The following is a 17,946-nucleotide window of genomic DNA, read 5'->3' on the forward strand; positions in this document are numbered from 1 at the left end:
TTTTAAGATTCTATTAGAACTAAAAATGGTTATTTAGTATATTGGAATTTATTTTAGTTAAGAAAAACTGACTAGGATAGCTTGACATTGTGAAGGTGAATGTCTAAAACTTGACATTCACCTTAACAATGTCTAACAAAAATAGCAAATGACTTACATTTTCTTCCTCTTCATTGCAAGGGCAGCAAGTTGTTGTAGGAAGTATACACAATCTTCTTGTCAAGTTGGTTGTTGTTCAGAAACTGCACATTTTAAATGGTATGAAGCTTGAGTCGTTTCGGATAGATTCATACATTTGTCGGCGAAATATTTTTCTCAGAATCGGAAATCCAAAAGCAACACCACACAAACAAGAAAAGTAGAGGAGTAATGCTAGTAAATCCTTGCGGTGTAAAGAAAGTGTAATTATATTAGTACTATTTATATCTTAACCATCTCAGTTAGGGCATCATCGCTCTTAGTTTTGTCCCTCTCCCTTTTTTCCAGTGTCTTTCCGCCGCCTCAAAGCAAAAACCACCACAGATCTATCGATTGATCATGGTTTACGATGTTGATGATCATTAAATAACAACAAGAAGAAGATGACAACGTAATGATATCTCCTCTCATATGTAAGTAGTATTGAATCTTACTTCTCTTCATTTTATTTTTTAGAATTCATAGTTTACCAGAGTTACCGAACCTTACTAATTCGCTTCTCTTGTTTCACCTGCAGTGCAAGGATCATACGGGTCTCCAATTTTACTTTCTTACTTCGTCAATCTTGAAATGGATGACTAAACTTGAAGTGAGATATGAAAATTGGTCAGTACTCCGATCCTCATCTTGTTAGGAGACTACCAATTCTGCATTTCAGGTAGTCAACATTTTTAATGCTAATTGAAGGTTGGAATTTTTTTAAGGGAACATTATCTATATACCCCTAGAATGAGGCTCCTTGAAAAATATCCTTTCAAACTTAATATATATCCCTAAGCTTAATACATTACTAAAATACCCTCTTTTGTATAGAGTATATACAAAACCACCACCACTAACCACTATTTCAAAAAAAAAAAAAAAAACCGCCGACGCCAACCACAACAGCTTTCCTCCACCACCGACGGCAACCACCACCAACGACAACCACCGCACCAAATAGCACCACCGACAACCACCATCGCAGCCAACCACCACCACCACCGCCAACCACCACCACCACCGCCGCCGCCACCAAACACCACCGCCACTTTCCTCCACCTTCGCCGTCGTCACCGCCGCCACCACCACCATGTGAAGTCAACTTGCTGAAGTTTTCTCCAAATCTGAGGCAACTAGTTCAAGTTGTCTCCAAATAGGAGGCAACTACCAAAAATTTGTCTCTAAAAAGAAAAATTATACACAAATGAGTGAATCTAGCGTGAATCGAATACACATCTCCTGACATATAGTCAGTTGTGCTACCATTGCACCACATATTCGTCAATATAAAACAACATATCAAAATCACATCCAAGAACAAACTCAAACAAATCAAAGACAAAACCGAAACTCAAAAGGAAAGTAACTAGTACAAGTTGCCTCTAAAAAAGGAAAGCAACTAGTACAAGTTGCCTCCAATGGTGGAAGCAACTTGGTCAAGTTGTCTCCAATTTGGAAGCAATTATGGGCTGTTGTGTCTCATAAAAGTTTACATGAACAAGCTACTCAAGAAAAAAGAATCAAGAAGATGCCAAAATGTCACATCAAGACTATCGCAGAGTGTAGATAAATGAAATTTAAAATCAAGAGTATTGCAGCACCTTATGAGGTAGTGTTTCTGGTTTGGATATGATGCAAAACCTTCACCTTTCTAATCAGTGGGTTTAAGATCTGAAACGAACAACCTAGTGCATTATCGACGATCATCATAGCACCAGCATTCAGGGAATCAAAAGAGAATTTCCTGACATGGACAAGAACATGGAAAATCAGAATCAGGATATAAAAAAAACACAATAATCGTAATATATGATCAGTGAGATGAAAAACTCAGTACATAGAGAAACCTCTTTATGTAACAGTACATTTATTAAATGTGGGGTAATATGAGTAGAGAACTAACCAATACCGATATCAATCCATTAGTACAAATCACAATATCCTTGAAGTGGCTAAAAGCATGGGCTCGAAGTGCTAAGAAAAGCAACCATCCAAAATGATGGTAATTTGACACAGGGCCTGCGTTGTTTGCAACAACTGACTGTTTATCATCGCATGCAATATCTGTTTAAAATGAGATAATTACATGTGGAACATATTGTTTTGTAGGATATTTTGCTATTTGGGTAATCTAACTGCATATTGGATAGTTATGATATGCTCCTCCTTCAGGCTGTAAAAAGAGAGAGAACAAGTGAGTTGTTGGTAATTCCAAAGTCAGAAACTTTGAATAGGAGTATTTATCATTAATTATCTAGCAATCAATAAGCCGGTGTAACAATTTTTGAAGTGCAGGGAGGTGTTCCGATTTATCTTCTCTACTTAGAAGCCCTGTTCTGCTATGAACCTTTTGAGATATCAAATTATTATCAAAATCATGTATTATCAAAGTACGATTGCTTACTTTTTTTTTAATCCGCAAAAGCTAATTTTGATTAGGCTTTTTTGTGGGAGTTTTTAAAGCTTGATTTTGCTGAGCTTTTCAATTTGACGTACTAACAATGGTCAATATGAAATAGTTAAGAGACTTAGAGTTGTCCTGTACAAGTCAAAATGTTGTAGCTAGCGTTTATGTTTCCATGAGATAACTTGGAATTAACGATCATGGTTGCCAGGTTTTACTTCAGGAACTGATCGGATTGTACTGATTAATTTAATTTTTAGGTTAAGCATTTCCTACAAAGAGATAATTACAATTGAGGATGGCCAAACGCATTATTGCTACTTGATCAGCTCATGGATTTTCTACGTCGAGAGATATTTTTTTGACCTCACAGATGACTCTTCTTCATTCATGTCCAAGCTATATATGGAAAACGAAGGACGTGATGAAAACTGTTATGAAGATTAATGCTCCACTTTTGTATATTCTAGTTATTTAATGTGCCACTCAAAGACGACAATTCATTCTACTGGTACGGCGCTGTGTGGGCTAGATCTTTAAACGTAGGACTGTCTATGAACTAAACCAGTATGTATGAGTGCACGAGAAAATGCTCGACTTCCGTACATCCTAATGGTGTAATCAACTTTCAGTTCTTTATCTATTTATACCCTAGTGTTAGAATACGGGTATCCAACTCAAAACCAATTGGCAATGAGTGGAGAGGTCCATAAGATTATAAACCGCAGGATCTTAGAATGTCCAAACAATGTGGGACTAATAATCTCAACATGCCCCCTCACGTGTAGCCTCGTTGGGTCTTACACGTGGACAATAAATCGGGTGACGCGGAGTAAAGGCGCGGTCTAAAGACTCGTCACAAACAGCCTGCTCTGATACCAGGTTAGAATACGGGCATCCAACTCAAAACCAATTAGCAATGAGTGGAGAGGCCCATAGAATTATAAACCGCAGGATCTTAGATTGCCCAAACAATGTGGGACTAATAATCTCAACACCTAGTATTTGATTATTTATCGGGTCGCCTGTGTTTGTCAGGGCATCATTTTTTAGTTTCTTAATTACTCCATCTCCTCTCTGCTTTCCGCCGCCTCAAAACAAAAACAACCATCACATATCGATCATGGCTTTTGATGTTGATGATCGTATGTCAACGATAACAAGACACAACATGATGATATCTTCTCTCAAATGTATTGAATCTTACTCCTCTTAATTTTATTTTTAGAATTAGTAGTTCACCAGATCTTATTAATTCGCTTTGCTTATTTCAACTTTCAACTGCAGTGCAAGGATCAGATGGGCCTCCACGTCCCATGTCTATAAAGATTATTATTTCAGAGATTAAGATCACGAATCGACAGGTTTATTCTTTCTTTTTAGTTGGTCAATTTACTACTTCAATTCTGCTGTTCAGGTAGTCAACATTTTTAATGCTAATTGCAAGTTGGAAATTTTTTAATCTGCAGAAGAAGCTAATTTTGATAATTATGGAAGATATTAGTGTTCAAAATGTTGTAGCGCTTATGTTTAAAAGAAATAACTTGGAATGATCATGGTTGCAAGTTTTTACTCTAGGGAACTGATTGAATTGTACTGATTTAATTTTCAGGTTAAACATTTTCTACAAAGAGCATGAAATTGAAGTGGACAAGTCAACGTGGACAGTGGTGGCCATCTGGGTGCTTTATTTTTTTCAAATTCTTTCTCTGTGAAACAAGACAGGTGCAAAGAAGTGCTTTAGATGTAATATATTTGTCCAATGAAGGAGCGGGATGTAGTTTAGGTGAAGAATTGAGGATGGCCAAACGTATTATTGCTACTTGATCCTGAAACTTAGAAGGTTGTGAAGAATCATAGTGGTGAGTTCATAATTATATGAATGTCAAATAATCAGATTAAACTTCTCTTGAATTTGGTAGATAGTAGATGGTTAGTTAAGGATGCACATTTTTGACTTGAATGAAATGATTTTAGTTTTTGTTATAGAATGCTTTTCTCATAGCAATCAATAAACAATGTGATGACATGCTGTGATTCATGTTTTCCTTAGTACAATGATAAATATGGTTTCATGAGTTTGTGCTTCCAACATTTGTTCTGGTTATACATCTGGTATTCGATAAATATGGTTTCAGTGAGTTTGTACTTTTCTGGTATCAATTTGATTTGGTAATAGGAATGATTCTTGGACATTGCAGCGTTCTTGCCAACCAAATAATCTTTAGCAGGTAGCTGAATAATGTTTTTAAGTGTGGTGCAGGTGGGGTGGGAAGAGTTGTGTTCTGGAGAAGTGTTAATGTGGACTCGTGTGTGTGAAGAATTTACTCAATACTCCTACTGCACTTGTACATATGAATAGAAAGTGTGTCGATTCTAGGTCTATAGTTATGAGGCCATTATGCTGTACTTTCCAGAGAAACATTTTGGTTTTAAGATGGCAGTTAAGCTTGCATATGAAAGCGTGCATTTGGACTTGTGGTATGGCGGGTATTAATAGATGTATGGATGAGGAAGTAACCTGTTTTACAGAGTTGCCATTGGATTCGATCTGGTGTGTTTGGAGGTGGGAGATGCATAGAGCTGATGGCCTGGTAATCCCATTTGGTGGTGGTACTGTCTATTAGGGTATCAATCAGTTGTCAGGGGTTGGGTAGCCAGTTGGTCAATAGTCAAAGTGAGGCAAATCAGTTAAAATGTGAAAAATATGTGTTGTTTCCTTCTGTTCAATTTAGTAAGTTATACTCTTATCGTATTCACTGTTCGTGCTCTATAAGACGACCCCTTCTTTTCGTTTCTCCTTCGGGTCCCACGGGTGGAAGGGAAATACTGTGCATAACCCTAAGAACATTAGATCTTGGTATAATAACATTAGGAGAATTGAAGTTTCTTAAGAACATTGTGACTTAAATCTACATCATGACATCAAATATTTCAAAATCTCCCCTCCATGAACCAAAATGTGCTTCGTGATCTGGAATTATATTCTCGTTTTGCTCCTTGATCCGAAACTATGCTAGGTGACTTTTGTATACTCTAGAGGTGTAGTTAACTTTTAGGTTCTTGGCCTAATATTTAGTCGTCCGTGTTTGCTAGGGCATCTTTTTTAGTGTCCACCGCCTCTCCCTCTCTCCTTCTTCTTCTGTTTCACGCCGCCTCAAAAACAAAAACACTCACAGATCTCTCGACCGATCATGGCATCTGACGTTAATGAACATCAAACAACAACAATAAGAAAACAGCATGATGATATCTCCTCTCAAACGTAAGATCTTACTTACTCTTAATTTAATTTTTAGAAGTCATAGTTTACCGGACATACCGGCTCTTACTAATTCGCTTCTCTTGTTTCATCTGCAGTGCAAGGATCAGATAGTCTCAACATCTTCTCATGTGTCTTTGTTACCATGTCTATAAAGATCAGACCCCAATTTTACTTTCTTACATTTCATTGCGTGCTCGTATCTTTTTTTTCTTCTGGAAACAGATTCAAAGAAATCTCTTAATCAGTCTTCAAAATCAATACCCTAAGCTAAATTAGGAGTACATAATCATAAGGAACTGATAATTGAATAACATCATGAAAAGGTACTTAAGAGATTAAGATCTCGAATGGACAGGTAGTAAACATTTTTAATGCTAATTGCAAGTCCAACTTTTTTAATCTGCGGAAGCTAATTTTGATAATTGATATATATATATTATTCTTCAGCTTTTTTGTTGGATTTTTTTAAGCTTGATTTTGCCTAGCTTTTCAGTTTTTAAGTACTGGCAATGGTCAATAGAAAATTGTTAGAGTTGTCCTATACTCCCTATCTCTCTCTAAAGATATGTACTTTGGCTCAAAATGTTGTAGCCAGAGTTTATATTTCCAGGAGATAACTTGGAATGATCATGGTTGTTATTTTTTACTTTAGGAACTGATTAAATTGTTTCAATTTAATTTTTAGGTCAAGCATTTCCTGCAAACAGTATGAAATTGAGGTGGGCAAGTCAACTTAGACATTGGTGGCCATCTGGGTGCTTTATTTTGTCAATTTTGTTATCTGTGAAAGATGGAGGTACAAAGAAGTCATTTAGATGTAAGATATTTGTCCAGTGAAGGCGCAGATGTAGCTTAGATCCACAATTGAGGATGGCCAAACGTATTATTGCTACTTGATCCCGAAATCTAACATTTCTCTTTGATGATCCACTTTCCTTCATTCTAAATTCCATCGTGTGCATTCAAGGCATTGGATTCACAGACTGGGAAAATATAAGTGTATTCTGAATCTAGGTGCGAAATAATTTATGGTTTAAAGTTGTTTTTCTGCCATAATTAAATCGCGCCTGCTGATCCACTATTAAAAAAACATATGCACCTCGAACATTTATCATAGGACATTGTAACAGATTGTAAATAAAGTACTGTAGAGTATAAAGTAGAGGCAATATAAATTAAACCTGCCGTAACTGTATAATCTTTCAAAGAGTTCTAAGGGCGGGGAGCAGAAAAACCGCAAATGATGAAGATGATGTTGAATACCAACGAAAACATGACTCCAAGCTTAGCAGAAAGGCCAAATCTCTTTGAGTGTGTTGCACAACAAACAGAACATTATATCAACTGCAGGCTATCAACCACTTTTAGAAGAAGAGCACATAACGGAAAAAGAGAACCGCAGCAGAACCCAACACCAAAACATGTACATAAATCTCATGTAGACTTGTGAAAGACAGGTTTGCTCTTTCCTTTAATGACTTAGCTAATGCTGCGACTAAGTATGGGGCACAGATTAAGAAAACAAGAATGTATGAAGTCCGCCATGGGATCTGCACCTGGAACCAGAAACTAGCAGTAACCTTATCATGTGAACCATGACATCAGACCCTAACAACAAGCCAGATGAGATAATTCCATAATTGATATCTTCGACAATCGCTATTAAAGTTGTTCACCATCTTTACTTGTTGAAAATGTGTTACAAGAGATCTATAGAAATATTTGGTAATTAATTGAGAGAAAGAGTGAGTACTTAAAATACTTGTAATAACCATGTATATATAGGGATGGTGGTGATGCATTAGAAATTTCATTTCAGCTTCATTAAACAATTTACTCGAATTTGAATTTGAATTCGTCACAATTTACTTTTGTGTTGAGAGTGAGACTGACATGGAGTGGTAATTTTATAAGGCACTTCCTTCCGCAGAAAGAAACAACAAAACTGAATACCCATGAAACGCATAAAACAGTTAATGCCATGAAATACATCTCTCTGTCTCTCGAGTAGAATACCCTTTAAGAAAACTTACAGATTGGAGATCTTCTCTTTTAGGCCAAACATTATTAGAAACCCTTTCAGAAAGAGTTTTTGCTAATTGCAATGGTGACTCAATAGCATTATAATACACTTAATTTTCTGAATATGTTGGAGTCTTATGCAACACCCCAAACAACTCAGATTTTATTGGTGATTTTCCCGCGTCTTTCTTAGAAACAAGAATTTAAACAAATGGTGATTTTAACTCTAAAGTCTATACCGCAATCCGAAATTTATCATTGAAACATACAAAACATGCTTCGCACCTCTCCTAGGCTAGTAAAACCGGCACAAAACAAAATGTACCGGAAATACTCCACACGACCATATCCTACTAGTGATGTAATTGAAGTGTAAGTTAACTTTCTATTTGCCCTACTATTTATACCACCAAGGGTTAGGGCATCTTCATCATTCTTAGTTTCTTATTACTCTCTTCCTCTCTGTTTTCCGCCGCCGCCACTCTCAAAACACACCACGGATCTCGATCGATCATGGCCTGTGATGTTGATGATCTTCAACATAAACAGCAAGACACTCAGCATTATGATATATTCTCTCAATCATAAGTAGTTGCTCCTGGTCCTGTATTGTTTTTCTCAAACCTTGATTCAGTTAAGTTGGGATCTTTAATTTGAATGCAAGTTTAGTTGCTCCTGGTCCTGTATCTTTAAACATTTTCTTAAGTTTTATTTTTCAAAGCTTTTCTTTAAAGTATTATTGGATAGTATTATTTTGAAGTATTAGAAAATGGGTTTTTGTAAAATCATCTAGATATTAGAGGAATTGTTGTGATTTTTGGGGTAATTTCAAGGGTTTTATTTGGATGTAGAATTTTTTTTTTTTATTTTGTAATTCATTTGGTTTGATTTGCTTGGAATCGTAACTTGTTCTTATTTCTCTTGTATTTTGTGCTGTAGGTTGTGGAATTGCTTTTGATTAAGTGTCCAGCTGATAGAGAGTTCTCTTACTGCAATGAGAAATTTGAAACATCGGAGGAATTATCGGAACATAAAGATTACAAGAATCATTATGAAGTATTCCAACGTGAACATAAACTTTTGGTGAATCATTCAAAAATCCAAAAAGAACTTGACCCTCATCAACGGAGGTGGCACTAAGCCCAAGGTATGCCTGCTTTCTTCTTCTACATAATAATCACATTCAGATAATAGTTATGCATTTGGGTGTGCGAGAATGTGTTAAAGGTATGATTGAAGTTATGTCATTTGTAAGAATGCTAGAATAGCTAACATCTGAAATCTGAAAACTGCCAAAATTAGTTGAAAACCTCCCCATAAAGTACCTTTCTTGTCATGGAAACTTCAGCTGCGGCAAGTTACTGTGCTACCCTGTAATGCCAAACTTTTTTTAAGTGATGATACTTAAGAGACTGTATGCAAGTTTGTTGATGTTCATAATTTCTTTCTCTGATTACGTTTGACGGATCCATGGAAGTTTATGCACGGGAAAAGGAACTCTAAGTGATGATACATGAATTGTGTTAAATTTAGTTCTTAGACACACATATTCGATATTGCTTTTGTGTGTGATTGAGATCTAAGAGCATAATTATGTTAAGATTTGGTTCAGTGAGTTAAAATCATTATGGAGTAAGGGGTCAATAGTGGGGGAAATCATGTGAAAAATATATATGTGTTGTTTCCTTCTTTTCCATTTAGTAAGTTATACTCTTATCGTATTCACTGTTGGTGCTCTATAATGAACTAGAATTGTTTGTCTGCAGGTTGATGGAAGGTTAATCTTATATAACCAGAACTCCAGAAGAGGATAATATGTTAGCCAAGTTTGAATGAAGGACCAATAAAAGGAAACAAATGGGAACATTGGCAAAAGCCTGAGAGGAGAAGAGGTAACTATCTTATTCACTTCATTACCTTTGTGGTGTTGATGTGGGTCTATGATTTTTCAGCGAAAAGATGAAAAGTGGGAAACTTTGAAAGCACAAAAATGATAAAGTCCTTTGATTTTAGTTATGCCCAACTTTGTGGACGTTGTGGTTGTTTGTATAATTGAATCCTTCACCTTCATATTCTTAATGCAGCTTAGCTAATTTCTATAGGTGAACAGACAATCATTTTTCCATGTGTGCTGGTTTTCATTTTGTGTAGTTATATAGGTAGTAAAAGTGATAATCATGCGAAGCACCAGTCGAGTTTAATTATCTCATTTTTAGCATTTGATCACTGTTTTGGCAATCTAAGCCTATAATACTTCATCTTAACTGAAAGGATTGGTTTGCAACCCAATTTACTTGCACCAGCACCGCTCACTTCCTTATCCTCTCTGTTGTATGTATGTCTTTGGTTTTTGTGTACTTGTACTTTATCTCAATTTGCTTACATCTAGATTAAAACTATTTCAAGAGAACCTCCTCCACTTTTGTATGTCCTAGTTATGTAACTAACCAATCAAAGTGAATTTAATCTAAAAAATTCAAATTGTACGAGGAATCCTCCCCTTTTGTATATCTTTTTGGTGGTACCACGATCTATGGCCTAAATCTGAGCACTTGATCGAGCCTTGAATGTGGAACTCGTCTATCAACTAAAGTAGTTTGAAGCTGGGTGACTTAAAATATGCATTGCGGCACAAATTCTGCAATTAGTTCAATCAATGTGCACCATTGTAACCCAAATCTGCATGGAATCTTCCACCGCGTTTCAATTTTTTTCATTAATGCCTCGCGATTTAAGATTTTCGATTTATCATTGTCGTGTCAAGTTAATTTTTCACGCGATCTGCTTCTCAATCAAAAATATCTCATAATATGTTGCGCGATTCAAAACCTACCCAGCGATCCAAACGGTGTAACCAAGGTGTAATTAACTTTTGTCTATTTACCCTCCTACTTATGGAGTTGTCTAGGGCATCATTTTAGTTTCTTAATAACTGCCTCTTCATCTCTTCGTCTCTGTTTGACTGTAGGAGTATGGATCCGATGGCCTGGTAATTCCAGTTGTTGGTAGTAATGTCTGTAAGGGGTTGGACTAGAGGTGTAAATTGGGCTGTGCCAGCACGAGCACAGTCCAGCACAACACGTGATTCAGCCCAGCACGGCCCAACACGTTGGTTTCATGGGCTGTTCCAGTTGTTGTTGGTAGTAATGTCTGTAAGGGGTTGGACTAGAAATTGAAAAAACAGAGCCAACTAGCTCAAGTTGCCTGCGAATCTGGAATCAACTAGCTCAAGTCAAGTTGCCTCCAAAAGTGAAAGCAATTTTTTGTCCCCAAAATCTAGAGTCCAAGAACGACATGGAGCAAGCCTAGATAAAGTTAAACCATTGTTAATCCCAAGCCAGAATGAAACCATGTACATATATTCCAGATAGACTCGAGAATGAGCTGCTACTTTTTCATTAAAAAGTAATGTACCATAATAGATTTTTGTAAGAGTAGGATATACATTATCAAATCGATCAACTCGTACATGAAATGACTGCTCTTACCAACAAAAATGAGTGACACATCCCGTGGCCGCTAACAAACATCCTACCACAATCTATACAAATCAAGAATTCTATGTTTATAAAATCAGCAATTACAATTAGGAAACCACCCAGTCAGAGAATAATTCTAGGTTCATACAACTGCCAAAATGAAAATAAAAAATTCTAGGTTCATCATAAAGGAAAGCACCCAGACAGAGAATAACTAAATATGCAAAAGCAAGATTTCATTTTATATTTTGAGTAACATAAAATTCAATATGCATCCTAATCTTAACTATACGCCCATTTAACAGCGACAAGATGTGATGTGACTATGATGTGTCCAACAATACATATACTAGTTAAGATCATTTTTCCGTTCGGAAACAATATGCTTTTCGACACCCTCATAACCTTCACCGCGTCCTCCATCACCAAATGTTCAACATATAACAAAGGAAATACACATCATTCCAAATTGCCAATCAACAAGGCTAATAGCATCACGATTTCTTAGATATTCCACTTGAGTGATAGCTACAAAAAAAGAAGTCCAAATTAAACAAATGACAATTTCATATAAAACTGGCAAAACACGGTTTCCAATTACTCAGTACATTTAAATGACTACACCATGTGGTGGTAGCCACCAAGCATATAACACCATAGAAACGGTAGTTGTACAATAGCTAACCACTAAATTCCAAGATATGAAAATATTATAGTGAAACTTGAGAACATCTATATCCAATGTGTACACAGATGGAATCAACTAGTCCAACTAATATCCAAATCCTGAGGCAACTAGCTCAAGTTGACTCCAAATCTGGAGATAACTAGCCTAAGTTGTCTCTAAATGTGAAGGAAATTTGTTCAAGTTGTTTCCAGTATTTGGAGGCAACAAGCAGAAGTTGTGTCCAACATAAAGTGTACATGAATAAGCTTCTCAGAGAAAAAAAAATCGAGAAATACTTACAGCACTTGCAGCAGTCAGTGGAAGCAGTGAAACAGAACCATAGAAGTACTGTATGTGAATTACAAATCCCCTGGAAAAAAAGTAGAGAACTTCAGAAAAACAAAGAAACGGCTTAATCATATATGCACATTTTAAGGTATACTGAGTGATTATAATGATTTTTCACTACTGTAACTGGGAGTTTTACATCATAGTCAGAATATAACAGCTGACCAAAATTGTCAAAAGCTGTGAGACAAGTTTGTCTGATGCACTAGTCACCATTATAGCACCGGGAGTCTCTTCATGCTCAAGTGTTATTTTGATCCTACGGTCCTGCTTTTAGTGATTGTGTGACCCTAAGAAAACTCATTGGTGTGAATTACAAACTCATTCATGTCACAAATTAATTCCAGATTAATAATATAAAAAGCAATTTACTTAACTTATTTCATGATATTTATAAAGAACGAACTTCAAATCAACTTTATTTTCTGATGCCAAAAGATGAAAGGCGAGTCATATGAGATCTCCTAGAAGACTAGAATATATAAGATTAAGATATGTCACAGAATTCACTTGTCAGCCAATTCAATTTCAGTTAGTGATACATATTATGCGAATTGCTTACTCACTCGAATGTTGTTGTAGAAGGGGCCTTTCCATATCTATTTTCTCTTTTGTAGAACCCCGTCTCCCTCCACCACCACGACAACCACTGTGATCTCCTCCTTGGTATCCATTGTTCTCACCATACTCACCACCTTTCTCACTTCTGTTATTCCCACCACCACCACCAATATCAAATGTAACATACCATTTAGCATAATTAGTACTTAATAAAATCAATAACAACCAAAATCTTTATTAAAACCAAACCAAATTAAACAAACTTTGAAAAGAAATCAACTAAAAGCGTAACATGGCTGCAGCTTTTTAGATAGTAATACTAAAAAGACATGATTAACGTTGGATTAAGTACCTCTTTATATCATAACAAACAATTGATAAATGTGTAAACCAATCCTATGTTGCATAGTACTGCTTACCTGCTAACCTTTTAGATCATACCACTAAATCTAACAAATTCACCACCAATATGAAAAAGAACCACCAAATACAACAACCCCATCAGTACCACTCACAAACGACCAGTTGAATCGATAATTGGTGGTGTGTTAAACTAAAATTAAGAACATACACCAGAAATCAAAATAAGAAAATAAAATAAATAACTATACATGTTTCAGAGATGAATCAACAATCTCGAGCTCAATTATAATGAAACGAAAAAAAAATCAAGTCGAATTAACAAAATCAAATAAAATTAGGTTATCTACTTACATCTTTAAAATTATTATCTAATTTCTCCAAGATAAGAAACGACTTGATGAGCAGATGCAGGGGAAAAATAAACTAAACAAATAGCATCTTCTCTGAAAGCATCAGATCGATTCTTAATAATCTGTAAACTCAATTTTCCATCTACCAAAACCAAACCAATTTGATAAATCTGATGATATAGTAATGGTGGACATACTGGAGGTGGTGGTGCTAGTTGTGGTGGAGGCGATCGAGATGGGGTGGTGATGGAGCGACAGAGATGATGGTGTGGGAGCGACAGAGGCGATGAAAATTTTTCTTCTGGCTTTGTAATCGGAAATAAAGAAGGGAAATGAAATGGAAAGGTTAAAAAGAGAAATCTGAAAATTCCGTTTTTAATAAAAATTTAAATTATACCCCTGGGGTATTTGTAAATATCCATAAAGGATATTTATGAGATAGTAAGGGTGTTTATAACATTTCAACTGAAAACAATAATACTGTTCGTGCAAAAGGAGTATAAGCAAATTAGCCTTTGTAATTACGGAAAATGGTCATTTGTCCAAATATCTTTAAATCACAGTTCCAATGGACGAGTAAAAAATAATTTGGGTGAAATGGCCAAAAAAAAAAATAATAAGGATGAAACTGGTTTTATCCTAGCTTAAAATTAAAAAATAGCAAGGATGAAACTGGATACATCCAGTGTAAATTAAAAATAAGAAAAAATATTTGAAAATGGGCACGATGAAACTGGTTACATCCTGCCTATTTTTACATTTTTGTCCATTCAAACAATATCAAAATCTAACTGTCCATTTCACCCAGAAATTGTTGATTTTGATCTTTTTAACCAATTTTGTGTTGGAATTATGCAATGGAAATTATAACTAAGACTTTAACCAATAAGGTCAGTCCTCTTTTGAATAAAATTATTTTTAGCGACCAATATGCTTTCATAGAAGCTAGGTTCATTTGCGAATCCACCATCATTAATTTGTAATGAAATTATTCATTCTAAGAAAGGAAAGGTCCGCTGGATGATTGATTTTGGTAATGCATATATATACATTTTAACTTGAATAGTTAAAGTATTTTCTCTGATTTGGCATATGTATAGGAAAAGAAAATATATTAATTCATATATTTTCTTAATTAAGAACCCCAAGTATAAATAACATGAAATCCAATAAATTATAATTTTGACAGAGAAGCCTCAATATTAATTAAAAACGAGAAAGCCTATAGATAGATGTTTGAAATTATTCAAAATAAGAAGAAAATATTTTTTAGACCGTGTAGAAAATCATTGACATTTATCATTATAGCCGGGACCTCCGTAATAAAACCCGAAACCATTTGTATCATGATGGTTGTCGTCAATCTTCAAATCGTAACATTCTGGATTTGTAGAATATACGTCAAAATATTTAGGGTCCACGCTCATGTTATTTTCATCAACTATTTGAACCCAGTTGAAATAACTCGATGTTTTCAGACCACCTTCTGAAGGGAAATGACCGCTACCCATTTGAGTCGTAGTATGCCGACCTTTACTTTTGGTATTAACAATATCTCCACCCCATTCTACTGCTGTTGCTTTCTTTGATAATTCAGTGAAGAGAGAACTTGGATAATAACCGACCGGTTCACCTTGTAATTGTACCCACCAATGTCCACTACTTTGATCCTGTCAAATTATTCAATGTAAATTTATGGATTGAAGCTGGTAACGCGACATAATAAATTGATCATTTATATTTTCTTACCTTGTGAATACTGAAGGTGGCATCCTTTTGGTCTCCATTGAAAGTTGACAACTCGGTGAAACTGCATCCAAGGCCGATACTTGTTGATGTGTGTACAAAAGCATCACATTCGTCGTTATAACAAAATAATTTATTGTATCCATCCGCCTAATAAGTAAAATTAATTAAATCACTAGGTAATATTAGAAACATGATCGTGGACGATAATAAATGGCTTCTCAAGAAATAGACCATGTTATTCCATATAAAAAAAGAGTAATAATGCTTACCGTCCAAAATACGAAGAACCTGGTCTCATAATCACCATAAACAAGTGGATCAACCTAATTAAAAATAAAGATTGAAATTTTAACGTGCTCACAAGAGGATATAAAATTAACTTTACATTTAGTTTTAGATTAATGACTTACTATCCATCCGGTTTCAATAGTTTCTTTTCCATCACCAGCTGTAACCCAGATTTGGGATACACTTATTTCAGCTTGCATTTCAACAGCCGGTTTCCAAAGATTTATTTTTGCTTGTGCTCCTAGAAAATTGCCTCGTGCCTCAACTGTCGCGTACTGAAATGTAATAATATGCACATAATCAATATGTATTTTTATTATTACCACTATGTATAACTATAGTAAAAAAATAAATTAATCATAAAAATGATATTTGATTTCGTATACCTCGTGAATTTCTTCGAAATTGCTTCTTTGTGATGCATTACGTGAATGTGTTGGATTATGATTTTTCCCTTTTCTCCGTAAGGGGATAGTTCCTTTCGGGCATGATCCATAATAATGCCAAGTTTGTGTGAGTCGAAGTGTTCCCAAATTACCAGATTTCGTTCCTTTCGGGTATAAATTTGGTTTCATCTATTTCATAATATAATAACAAAAGCAAAGTTATTTTTAGGGAGTATGAAATATGAAAGTGTATATTATTAAGAAAAGTGTATATTAAACCTGTATTGTATGATTACGAAGCAATGGATGATTAAGACTAGGTTGTCTGTAGATATCGTAACAATCGATGATCTCATCATTTTCAACCTACAAGATAGAGATTAATGAGATAGAAGCATGAGTTTAACTATATATATCTTAAAGCAAAAGAAAAATTTCATGACCTTAATAGATTTGATTATTTCGTTGTTTATCGAGTTTGGAATCGTTCTCCCTTCGACCAATTCTTCGCTAATGCGTATCGATAATATGATTAACCAATGTGTGAAGCTGATAAATTTTGACATATTTACCAAAAAAATACACAAATACTATGATATATGGATGATGTGAGGATCGACTCATAAGATAAAATACATGTATATGGTTTTTATTTTGGCATGATATCTTACTCATTAATTAACTAATTATTTTTCATATATGATATAATATTTTATCATTTATGTGATATCTTATGCATTTATGTATGTGATTTTTATAAACATTGTTACCAAAATAATACTACAATGTTACATATAAATCCATATTAACTGATACATTTTATTCACTATTATATAAATCTTAAAGGATACTTGGTATGAAATGGATTTTTGAAATATTTTATTTATTATTATATAAATTTTAAAGTATATTTGGTGTGTAATATCTGAGTTTTTTTATATATGATATGATATTTTGTGCATCTTGGTGATAGCTCATGTGATTTTCATAAACATCAAATCCTTTAAATTCCCAAGTCATATAAGGCTCCACGTCGTGCGGTAAGAATACTCATCCTTGGATGAGCGTCCCTGACCCCTTGAAAATTTTCCAATCCACTTTTCCTCTCATTATAGGAATGTAACACCAAAAAAACTTTTTCGGTTGCAAAAAACGTGAGAAACACAGCCAAGAAAAAAACGGGAGAACAATTTATTTTTTATGAAATACCCACCCTAAAAAAAAGAACAGTTTTTCTCTTATGAAACTCTGTTCCCCTCCTCCGTCTTTCTGTTCTCCTCCTCCGTCTTTTTGTTCTTCTGTTCTCCTTTCTTCATCAAATCTGTTTTAAATGAGAGATTTTTGTTTTTTGTTTGTTTTTATTTTGCAAGTACAATTTCTGAAGATGAGCTAATATTAGGGTTCAGGGTTTCGTCGATTAAGAGAAAGTTTGGGTACGTTATTTTTTATTGATCAGTGAAAGTTTGGGGTTTAGACTTTAGACGCCAGTGGGTTGCAACAGATTCAATTTAGGGTTTAGGTATTGTTTTAGTTTCTTCTTTTATTCAGCATCTGTGATCGATTAATCCATAAAAATAGTGGTAAACCCTAAATTTTTCTATGTCTCTTTATTTCTCATTCTGTTATTGATTGATTAACAGGTACGAACAAGTAAAGCACATATACGTAACAGCTTAGCTCAGGTAACGCACTTATAATCTCTACCAGTTTTAGCAGCGGCTCATCCATTGCGTCTAAATATTTTTTTCTCACTTATCTCACCGGCACAATGATTTTCTGCGTTCTTGATTGGCGTTCTAATATCTTCTCTTCACTGATTTGATTTGTGATTTTTAGTATTCTTCCTATGTTCCTGTATAAACCTTTTTTTTTTTTTTTTAGTAT

At 34.9% G+C, this 17,946-nt stretch overlaps 1 protein-coding gene and 2 long non-coding RNA genes across 5 annotated transcripts; 1 reads left to right on the top strand and 2 right to left on the bottom strand.

The window, feature by feature from the left end:
- The first annotated feature begins 8,348 nt into the window (after nt 1-8,348).
- LOC113342590 lies at nt 8,349-10,042 on the top strand. The gene is made up of 3 exons (XR_003356745.1): nt 8,349-8,504; nt 8,811-9,018; nt 9,638-10,042. It is a non-coding gene; the product is annotated as an uncharacterized LOC113342590 (long non-coding RNA).
- Nucleotides 10,043-11,241: 1,199 nt separating this feature from the next.
- On the bottom strand, nt 11,242-13,971 carry LOC113342589. 3 transcript variants are annotated; one of them, XR_003356744.1, is made up of 5 exons: nt 13,641-13,971; nt 13,346-13,479; nt 12,932-13,071; nt 12,318-12,387; nt 11,242-11,878 (listed from the first exon to the last, which is right to left on the bottom strand). It is a non-coding gene; the product is annotated as an uncharacterized LOC113342589 (long non-coding RNA). The 3 variants fall into 3 exon arrangements; XR_003356741.1 differs by lacking the exon at nt 13,346-13,479; XR_003356742.1 differs by having other exon boundaries at nt 12,932-13,479.
- An 817-nt stretch (nt 13,972-14,788) lies between these two features.
- On the bottom strand, nt 14,789-16,645 carry LOC113342588. Its single transcript, XM_026587086.1, has 7 exons — nt 16,506-16,645; nt 16,342-16,428; nt 16,063-16,251; nt 15,799-15,951; nt 15,658-15,711; nt 15,389-15,535; nt 14,789-15,309 (listed from the first exon to the last, which is right to left on the bottom strand). Exons 1-7 carry the CDS (start codon nt 16,626-16,628, stop codon nt 14,926-14,928), a joined length of 1,137 nt encoding a protein of 378 aa, XP_026442871.1. The 5' UTR covers nt 16,629-16,645; the 3' UTR covers nt 14,789-14,925.
- Nucleotides 16,646-17,946: the final 1,301 nt, after the last annotated feature.

The sequence above is a fragment of the Papaver somniferum genome, unplaced genomic scaffold (assembly GCF_003573695.1).
Source record: "Papaver somniferum cultivar HN1 unplaced genomic scaffold, ASM357369v1 unplaced-scaffold_45, whole genome shotgun sequence".
NCBI lineage: Eukaryota > Viridiplantae > Streptophyta > Magnoliopsida > Ranunculales > Papaveraceae > Papaver > Papaver somniferum.